Below are 10680 nucleotides of genomic sequence, written 5' to 3'. Positions count from 1 at the left end.
ATTACAACACTGTATATAGACCTAATATGACGTGTGAAATGTCTTTATTCTTTTGGAACTTTTGTGAGTGTAATGTTTACTGTTAATTTGTTATTGTTTATTTTACTTTTGTTTATTATCTATTTCACTTGCTTCGGCAATGTAACCATATGTTTCCCATGCCAATAAAGCACCTTAAATTGAAATTGAATAGAGAGAGAGAGAGAGAGAGAGAGAGAGAGAGAGAGAGAGAGAGATAGAGAGAGAGAGAGAGAGAGAGAGAAACTTTAAATTGAGCTCGTGATTGTTTCACTGAAACTGAAATAGATTTGAGTCTAATCAAGGATATCTAGATAAGTGCTTAATGTAGAGGGTTCCTTTCTCCTTATCTTTCCTGTGTAATTGTTAAGACCAAATAAACCTGCCATTAGAGGCATTCATTGACAAGCCTCTTGGACATGCCACCCAGCAGACGATGGCGCCCAGCTTAATTCTCTTGAGGATGTTAACCTTATTTTGTACTCTTAAACTGTTGGACTCATTTTCCCAGGGTTTTGTTTTGAATGCAGTAAATGTCATGTTCTTGGACCATACAGTACACACACATAAATGCTACAATCAATACCCGACTCTAAATGCTTTAATTGTAAATGCTGTTTTAGTCACTGTAACATTTCTCATGTTTTTATAACCTTGTACCCTAACTGACCGCCTGCCATCTGCTCTGGCACAGGGGTTGCCATGAGGAAATCCTTAGCAACATAAAGAATAAATATGGAAAAGTCCTCAAATCTCAGTCTCAACGTTTTCCTGTTTTTCTGTGCCCTGGCATGAACTAGACAAGGAATCAAGTGAATAGGTCTGTCATATGTGTCTTTAAATGAATCTTAACTGCAACAACAGAGGAGGAATATACACATGTGTTCAAAGGAAAGAAAACTACTAGGAGAAATTTCATTCAGATAAAACAATTATTTTATTTCAAAATGTAATACATGTACAACACAAATATCACACAAATATACACATCTATAATGTCTCTATCTATAAATGCACTGCATTCGTTAAAGGCTTCATTCACATTGGACATTGGTTTGTTCCGTGCCTCTCACTGCATTCTCTCAAGCATAAATAGTCTCTTGTTATATAATGTTCTCCAGCATGATGAGAATGGTTCTTTTATGGCCTGCTTTTAGTGTTCCCTGAGTTTGTAGATGAGGAGTTCTGGTTCTGGTTCTTGCTGTGTTTCACGGCCTTCTATCTGCGGTTCACCCTCAGAGAATCAACGCCTCGCATCTTCAGACAGTCTTTGCTATCCTTTATCTGGAAAAAAAAAGCACATTTTTGGGGACAATTAATAAGTGAACAATTTCCAAATGGCACTGCATATCACCACAACCAACAACAACAACAAAACATAAACAACAGTATACAGTATATGGTAATAATGATGACGATGATGACAATGATAATAATGATGGCGATGCTGATATAGTATTAGCGCCACTGATTTAAGGTTACTTAAAGTGTATTACATAAATGTAATACTATTCTGTTATAAATGTGTATTGAATATTGCATTAGGCATAAATTCAAATCAATTAAAAAACTTGTGCAAACAATGTATGTTTTCTTTTTACAAAATAATAGGCTATCCTATATATTTTAAATATTTTGTTCTTCAAAATGCTAATACATGAAACAATGGCAGTGGAAGAAAGAGGCGTCATCTTGAGGGAACACCGATGAACAAATTCAATATCCTTGAATTAATTAAAACACATTGTAAAAGAAAAGTTAAAGAAATAGTTCAATCACATTTATCAAATTTAGGGGTCGCGTTGACCCCTCAGTATGGGCATAATGACGCCTCGTGCAAAGATGAGGGAAATATTGTTTTACGTGCGAAGATGGGGGAAATATTGTTTTACGCGCGAAGATTTCGATACAGAATAGAACAAATAATAATTTGGAAATGTCAATCAGTGTCAAATGTAAGTCTTCCAAAAACAAATAATTCCCTATTACTTCCCAACAACGTGATAGGCAGGGCCTGTCTATAATTGGATTGCTATTTGCCTGACGTTCAGCCATGTTTTCAAGCTATTGTTTTCTTCACTGATCTAAACCTTTTCCACTTGAATTGTGTACAATAATATTTAATAAAACGCATTGAATTACCCCTTTTCTTTGGTTGCTCAAACAGAAGGTGCAGATGGTGCGAGGCTGCTTTCCTCTGCTCTCTCCTTGCGCGTAAACCGCGCCAAGACAAGGTTGTCCATCTCCATTCCCGTCACGGAGCAGCAGGGTGTTGGCGAGGTGGGAGATGTAGCTTGATGCTAGGCGAAGCGTCTCAATCTTGGAGAGCTTTCTGTCCACTGGCTCAGTGGGTATTAGAGTCCGAAGTGCAGTAAATGCAGTGTTGACACTTTGGGTTCGGTCGCGCTCCCTGGCATTGGCTGCGTTCCGCTGTTTCACAATGACAACACTGCTGCCTCCCGACTTTAGAGAAATCCTCCGCCGTTTGTCCGCGGCTACGCAGCATCCATAGCTCTGATCCGAGCTGCCGTCGCTCTCGCTGCGGTTCTCCTCGTCCTCGGACATCATACTCAGGTCCGGGTAGCTGATCAGATGAGTCGCAATTGGCCGCAGCATGGCAAAGGTCATCATCGAAATGTTTTGGGTCTGGGTCTCTAAAACGATGGCCCAAGAAAAATTAAGAGGAGCAAACAAATCCCTAAACGAATGAATCTTCTATGCATGCATCTTGGTGACCTAATGTAGACTTGGCCTATGTCTAAAATAGGCCTATTGGTAGTTCTAAAACGAGTTAGAAATGTCTAGTTTTCCTCAGCCACGTGTTTTTTCAAAGTCTTGAGCATCTCATAGTCAGTGTACCGGCCCACATAGCTCTTATAGTTGGATGGGAGGAGTTGTTCAGTGCATGGAATGTTCAGCCTCCAATCGAGATGTAGGCCCTATAACCAGCCTATTGCAGACTACTACAGTAAATACGATCTATTTTTCATCATCTATTTTTCAATTGCCTGTATTGTCTATTTAATTGGATTTAATTGGATTTTAAAGTGTTTAATAATAATATAATTAATAGGCCTGTAATGATAGTAATACCATTTATTATTGTCAATAATAAGTAGCCTGGCAATTAATATTTTAATACAATAAGGCTGTTATAGTCATGCATGGTAAATGTATTATTATTATGCATATCACAGTTTAAAAATAAAATTTCTAAAACTTTACATTAAGGTACAATTTAAAGGTGGCTGTAAACGGTTTATATGTTGTTGACAGTATAAAAAAAAGTATATGTATCTGATAGATCACTAATGAACCCTTATAGGCCTAATTAATTGTTTCAAATAAGGACAATAAAGATGGCACTGACTGAGAAGGTGAAGATGAGACTCATCTTATGAGTTCCAACCTTGCCATATAGTGACTTTTATCTTGTTTATCTTCACTTTTTTTTTGTACAGAAAGTTCATATGATTATCACCTTTGACCGCCAAGCACTTCTGGACATCAGATCGCCAGTTTCACCTCGATTTCGAATTCAAATACGTCTTCAACTCCAAATCAGCTATTCCACTGTTCATACTGGATCCTATTATTTGTTCCATGGGCTACCAAAACGCTGCAGGTGTAGACGTTGGAGATGAGGTGGAGTCCTAATGAAATTTAGGCAAAGAGAAAACTGAACGGCGCTCCTCTCCGTTCTATTGGCAAATGTTCAGTCACTCGAGAATAAGATGGATGAGCTTCGTTCTAGTCTCCTATCAGAGAGACTTGAAAAGCAGCAATATTATATGTCTTACTGAAACGTGGCTGGATGATGACGCTATGCACGTAGTACTCAGTGGATTCTCCATGCAGCCGCAGGATCATACGCCGGCTTCGGGGTAGTCAAAAAGAGGTGGAGTGTGTTTTTTCATAAATAACAACTGGTGTTCTGCTTCAAGTGTGAAGGAAATCTCGAGCTTTTGCTCACCTGATGTAGAATACCTCATGGTAAGCTGCAGACCGTTTTATCTACCAAGAGAGTTCGCATTCGTAATTATCACAGCTGTCTACATCGCTCCACAAGTCAATACCACTCTGACACTCACCAAACTGTATGGGGCCATAAAAAAACAAGAAACCGTTCACCGAGAGGCAGCGTTTCCGGTGGGTTAAGACTTAACACGGGGAGACTTAACACGGGAAGACTTAACACAGGAAGACTTAACACGGGAAGACTTAACACGGGGAGACTTAACACGGGGAGACTTAACACGGGAAGACTTAACACGGGAAGACTTAACACGGGGAGACTTAACACAGGAAGACTTAACACGGGAAGACTTAACACGGGAAGACTTAACACGGGAAGACTTAACACAGGAAGACTTAACACGGGGAGACTTAACACAGGAAGACTTAACACGGGGAGACTTAACACAGGAAGACTTAAAACCGTCCTACCTCACTTTTACCAACACGTCTCCTGCGCCACTAGGACTTCTAAAACTTTAGACCACTTTAATTCTACCCACAGAAACGCAAACAAGGCCCTCCCTCATCCTCCCTTTGGCAAATCTGACCTTGACTCCATTCTTCTGTTTCCTGTTTACCAACAAAAGTTCAAACATTAAGTACCTGTGATGTGCTCAATACAGAAGTGGTCGGAAGAAGCAGAAGCAAGGCTACAAGACTGCTTTGCTAGTTCAGACTGTGATATGTTCTGGGATTCATCCGATAGCATTGAGGAGTTTACCATAACAGTCACAGGCTTCATCAATACGTGCATAGACAATGTTTTCCCCACAGTGACTATAAGAGCGTATCCAAATCAAAAACCATGGATTACAGGCAATATCCGCACTGGGCTAAAGGCTAGAGTTACCGCTTACAATGAACGAGAGACAGACATGGATACATACAAGAAAGCCCGCCACGACCTCTGACGAGACATCAAACATGCAAAAGGACAATATAGGAGGAAGGCTGAATCCTATTACACCGGCTCTGACGCTCATCGTATGTGGCAGGGCTTGCAGACGATAACGGGGGAAACAAAGGGAAACCCAGCCATGAGTTGTCCAGCGATGCAGAACTCCCAAACGAGCTAAATGCCTTTTATGCTCTCTTCGGGGAATATAACACTGTGCCTTGCATGAAAGCCCATGTTTTTATGGATGACTGTGTGATCTCGCTCTCCCAGGCCGATGTGAGCAAAACCTTTAAACAGGTTAACAATCACAAGGCCACCGGGTCAGACGGAATACCGGGGCACGTTCTCAAAGCATGCAGACCAGCTGGCAGGTGTCTTCACAGACATTATCAATCTGTCCTTGTCCCAGTCTGTAATCCCAACATGTTTCAACCTGACCACCATTGTCCATGTTCCCAAGAGCGCCAAGGTAACCTGCTTAAATTACTATCGCCCTGTCGCACTTGCATCTAAAATACTATGAAGTGGGCATAGAAAGGCTGGTCATAACACACATAAACACCATCATCCCAGACACCCTAGACCCACTCTAATTTGCAGACCGTCCCAACACTGCCCTCTCTCAACTAGATAAGAGGGGTAATAACTATGTAAAAATGCTCATAGACAATAGCTCAGTGTTCAACACCACAGTTCCCTCCAAGCTCATCACCAAGCTAGGGACCCTGGGACTGAACCCCTCCCTCTGCAACTGGACCCTGGACTTCCTAACAGGCAGGTCCAATGTGGCGAGGGTAGGCAACAACACCACCACGCTGACCCTCAATAAGGGGGCCCCTCAGGGGTGTGTGCTTAGTCCCCTCCTGTCCTCCCTGTTCACCCATGACTGTGTGGCCACGCACGACTCCAACACCATCATCAAGTTTGCTGACGACATGACGGTGGTATGCCTGATCACCGACGGCGATGAGTCAGTCTACATGGAGGAGATCAGAGACTTAGCAATGTGTTGCCAGGACAACAAACTCTCCCTCAACTTCAGTAAGACTACAGAGTAGATGATAGATTATAGAAGAAAGAGGGGAGAGCATGTCCCCATCCACATTGACGGGGCTGTTGTGGAGTGGGTCGAGAGCTTCAAGTTCCTTGGCGTGCACATCACTAAAGACTTAACATGGTCCACACACACCCGCACAGTTATGAAGAGGGCACGGCAGGACCTTTTCCCCCTCAGGAGGCTGAAAATATTTGGTTTGGGCCCTCGGATCCTCAAAATGTTCTACAGTTTTGGATGGTCTATCAATATAGCCAGTCACTACAAAGATACAGGCATCCTTCCTAAGTCAGTTGCCGGAGAGAAAGGAAACCGGAGAGAAAGGAAACCACTCAGGGAATTCAACATGAGTCCAATGGTGACTTTAAAACACTTGAAGTTTAATGGCTGTGCTGATCAACAACATTGTAGTTACTCCACAATAGTAACCTAAATGACAGAGTAAAAAGAAGGAAGCCTGTATAGAATAAAAAATATTCCAAAACATGCTTCCTGTTTGCAATAAGACACTAAAGTAAAACTGCAAAAAATGTATCAAATAAATTAACTTCATGTCCTGAATACAAAGTGTTATGTTTGGGGAAAATCTAACACAACACTGAGTACCATTCTTCATATTTTCAAGCATGGTGGCGGCTGCATTATGTTATGGGTATGCAGCTAAGCACTGCTAAGCATAAGAAAAATCCTAGAGGAAAATCTGGTTCAGTCTGCTTTCCAACAGATACTGGGAGATAAATTATCCTTCAGCAGGACAACCTAAAACACAAGGACAAATATACACTGGAGTTGGTTTCCAAGCGAACATTGAATGTTCCTGAGTGGTCTAGTTACAGTTTTGACTTAAATCGGCTTGAAAATCTACGGCAATACTTGAAAATGGCTGTCTAGCAATGATCAACAACCAACTTGAAAGAGCTTGAAGAATTCATAAAATAATAAGTTACAAATATTGTAGACTCCTGGTGTGCAGAGCTCTTAGAGACTTACCCAGAAAGACTCACATCTGTACTCGATGCCAAAGGTGATTCTAACATTCAGGGTTGTGAATACTTATGTAAATTACCCATTTCGGTATTTTATTTTGAATAGATTTGCTAACATTTCTAAAAACCTGATTTCACTTTGTCATTATGGGGTATTGTGTGTAGATGGTTAAGAGATTCCTCTTGTGTTACTATTTTATTTTAATTTGTATTATTATTTTTAAACTGCCTGGTTGGGAAAGGCTCGTAAGCAAGCATTTCACGGTAAAGTCTACACCAGTTGTATTCAGCGCATGGAACAAATTACATTCGATTTGATTCATTGTGTGACCTTTCACTTCGGAGCTTCCCAAAATGTGCAGCACTAAACCCATTATTTAGCTATCATCAAAACGATAATCACACAATTTAATCTAGGCTATTTATATTTATTGAATACTTACTTTTCTCCATTGATTATTTTGAGCTGAGATAGTTAAGAGAGGTTTACACATTTTTGAAGAGAGAAGAGAGAGGGAACGTGGTCCTGCGTAACTGGCATGTTTGTCTGAAGTTTATGGTCCTGTCATCCGCTGAGGTTTGTTTTCTCACGGTCACAAACAGCTCCTGTAGGCCCAGTGGAAGAAGCTGTAGTCAGTGAGGTGGAGAGGTCTGTCTTATGTCGAAGAGAACCCCCGCCCAAACCCTTCAAATTTGAGCCTCAAAATTTGCTAACATTGCTGACACAATATAAATAATCTGTCACGAACTAAAAATTAATTAAAAAAAACATGTAAACAGTTAATAAAACATTATTCATAAAAATAGGTATAGTCTGTATCAAGGACAAAATTCTATTCTTTCTTGGTGAACTTTTTAAAAAAAAAGTGATTTCTTTCCTAAACCCCATCTCCCTCAGTAGCTAACATACCCTCACCCCATGCTGAGAGGGTTTTCTTGGGCGGTGGGAGAAAGTAAAGTGTTGAGTAAATAAACGTTGAGCAGATGTCCGACTGACCGACCAGGGGTGAACCAGGGACACCCGTCCACTTTCTGGGGCCAGCTTTGACAAAACAAAGTGAGGACTGAGGCAAATGGGTGCTAGCCTAGAAACCCTGACTTTAAAACAGCCACAAGTCACCAGGGCAGCTTTCACAAACATGTCCCCAACACCTCCTGCCTGCCAACCGACACATCAAACCACTGCTATGTGCCTCAGCTGCATCAACAATGCTAACCCACCAGACATTCAAACCCACTATAAAGAAGCAATGACTGAGACCATTTTAAGCGTTATTTTAAGGACAGGGCATGACAAGTACAATGACACGAAATACGTTCTTACTTTACTATGACCTCATCAAGTCATGTGGCACAGAATGCCTCTACAAAGTCCCTCCATTGACCCAAAATAAGTTCGTAAAAAAAATTATAATATGCTGTATACCATTCTGTAAATACACTCTTCTTCCTAAAGAGAACTGAAGCAGGGAATTGTACAGGGAGCACTAATTAATAGAGTAATTTATTATCCATGGAAATAATCCGTGGTAATTGACAAAAATAGTGAGGTGTTTGAAATATGCCTTAATTGTCAGCATGTGGGTTGGTTAAGAGATGCTTATGAACAACACTCATTTTTCACAGGATTACTCAAGGCTCTTAATGTCCATGCGGAGGAAGTGTTCCCATTTATCCATGGTGGTGAGGTGACAGCTCATTGGTTTCACCACCTGCAGAGGCCCCTGTTATTCAGCCGGGGAATAACATGGGAACTGAGAAGCAGCGCAGAGTCAGAGAGGAGGTAACCTCAAACTGTCAAAAATATATATTTCAGAGAGCATCCCTCACTAAGTCTCACTGAACTCTATAAAAAGGGTCAGGCGTAGGAACCAACTAAAGATGGACAAAAAGCCCATTCATGTGTAGTGTAGGATCTCAACATTGTTGCTTTTGGAGATAAAGCAATACTATGGAGTGGGCATAGAAATTTAAGTATTGACTACAGAAGAGACCAACTACTTACTATATGTTTTAAGATAGAGATGTGACTTATCTTAAACTGTAAATACCCTACAACCACAGTTCAAAATCAGTTGACATTTGTAGTTTAAAATCAGTCTAATGTTCTAGCCAAGGCAGAATTATACATGAGTTTGCAATGCGGTCAAGAAGGCGTTGGAAACACTGGTCTGGCATGAATTACACGCCTGTGGTGGCCAGCAGTCGGAAGGAATTCCTGATAGGGAGCCCTGGAGAGGCATAACCCCTCAGCCGAACAAACAGGGCTACATCCAAATGGCACCCTATTCCCTATATAGTGCACTCCTTTTGACCACAGCCCTATGGGCCCTGGTCAAAAGGAGTGCACTATAGGCCTATAGGAAATAGGGTGCCATTTAGGACACAGCTCAGGCCTCAAAAGGACTTGGACGTAATCCCTCCCTAAGTGGAACAAATGGGTGAGCTGGTTTACCGTCCGGAGGTCACTGCTCACCTGTTTTATTGAGACTCACTCTGCAAGGCAATAAGGATCAAGAAGAGCAATTAAAGACTCCTGTTTGGAGTTGGGTACAGGGAGGAAAGGAGAAATTACACGGTTCTTAGAGGAACTTTTTTTATTTCACAACTGGAATGGATCATGTTGCAGACCCACCAGTGATCAAGAAGTTAACATAGAACACATGAACCACTGCATTACTAGAGATTACTAATTCAAAATGTATTGTTGGCTATTTAGAAGCAACAATAGAAAGAGCAAGAATGAGAAAGAATGGGACCACACTGTCTCTAAATAAACACTTCCTTCAACTTTCCACCTGATCCCCATATCGTTTATAAAACCTCAAAGATACAGCATCTAGCACCCATGGAATGAACCCCCTAAAGTAACAGGTGCAATCTCTAAAGGCCATGGACGCTAAAGAAAATAAATTCTGAACAAGGATTTTGCGTGTCAAGAACCCTGTGAGGATATGGTTACTTCCAGGCAGTGAGGGAGCAACAGGAAATCGTCTCACACGTGACGATTCTTTGGAGAAATTTAGTCCCTTAGGTCTATTCAGCAAAAGCTGCCCCCAGTCTCCCTTCACTTCCTCCACGGCTGCAGAGGGAGGCGAAGAGGCAGGTCTGAGCTTGCAAAGACTAGAGATATGAATGGATGGAGACCCTTATCTTGGTGTTTTATTTTTTTCTAGGGGGTTTTTCCTAGCCACCGTGCTTCTACACCTGCATTGCTTGCTGTTTGGGGTTTTAGGCTGGGTTTCTGTACAGCACTTTGAGATATCAGCTGATGTACAAAGGGCTATATAAATAAATTTGATTTGATTTAGATGGTACTTTTTGGAGAAATGTTCTCTGGTCTGATGAAACAAAAAATAGAACTGTTTGGCCATAATGACCATTGTTATGTTTGGAGGAAAAAGAGTGAGGCTTGCAAGCCAAAGAACACCATCCCAACCGTGAAGCACGGGGGTGGTAGCATCATGTTGTGGGGGTGCTTTGCTGCAGGACTGGTGCACTTCACAAAATAAATGGCATCATGAGTACACCAGCTCTGTCAGGAGGAATGGGCCAAAATTCATCCAACTTATTGTGGGAAGCTTATGGAAGGCTACCTGAAACGTTTGACCCAAGTTAAACAATTTAAAGGCAATGCTACCAAATACCAATTGAGTCTATGTAAACTTCTGACCCACTGGGAATGTGATGAAAGAAATAAAAGTTTA

At 41.3% G+C, this 10680-nt stretch overlaps 1 protein-coding gene across 1 annotated transcript; it reads right to left on the bottom strand.

Moving 5' to 3' along the window:
- Positions 1 to 947: 947 nt before the first annotated feature.
- On the bottom strand, positions 948 to 2847 carry tcf15 (transcription factor 15). Its single transcript, XM_029621138.2, has 2 exons — positions 2161 to 2847; positions 948 to 1302 (listed from the first exon to the last, which is right to left on the bottom strand). Exons 1-2 carry the CDS (start codon positions 2647 to 2649, stop codon positions 1237 to 1239), a joined length of 555 nt encoding a protein of 184 aa, XP_029476998.1. The 5' UTR covers positions 2650 to 2847; the 3' UTR covers positions 948 to 1236.
- Positions 2848 to 10680: the final 7833 nt, after the last annotated feature.

This window comes from Oncorhynchus nerka, linkage group LG20, assembly GCF_034236695.1.
Source record: "Oncorhynchus nerka isolate Pitt River linkage group LG20, Oner_Uvic_2.0, whole genome shotgun sequence".
Taxonomy (NCBI): Eukaryota; Metazoa; Chordata; class Actinopteri; order Salmoniformes; family Salmonidae; genus Oncorhynchus; species Oncorhynchus nerka.
This window is presented reverse-complemented; position numbering and strand designations above follow the sequence as displayed.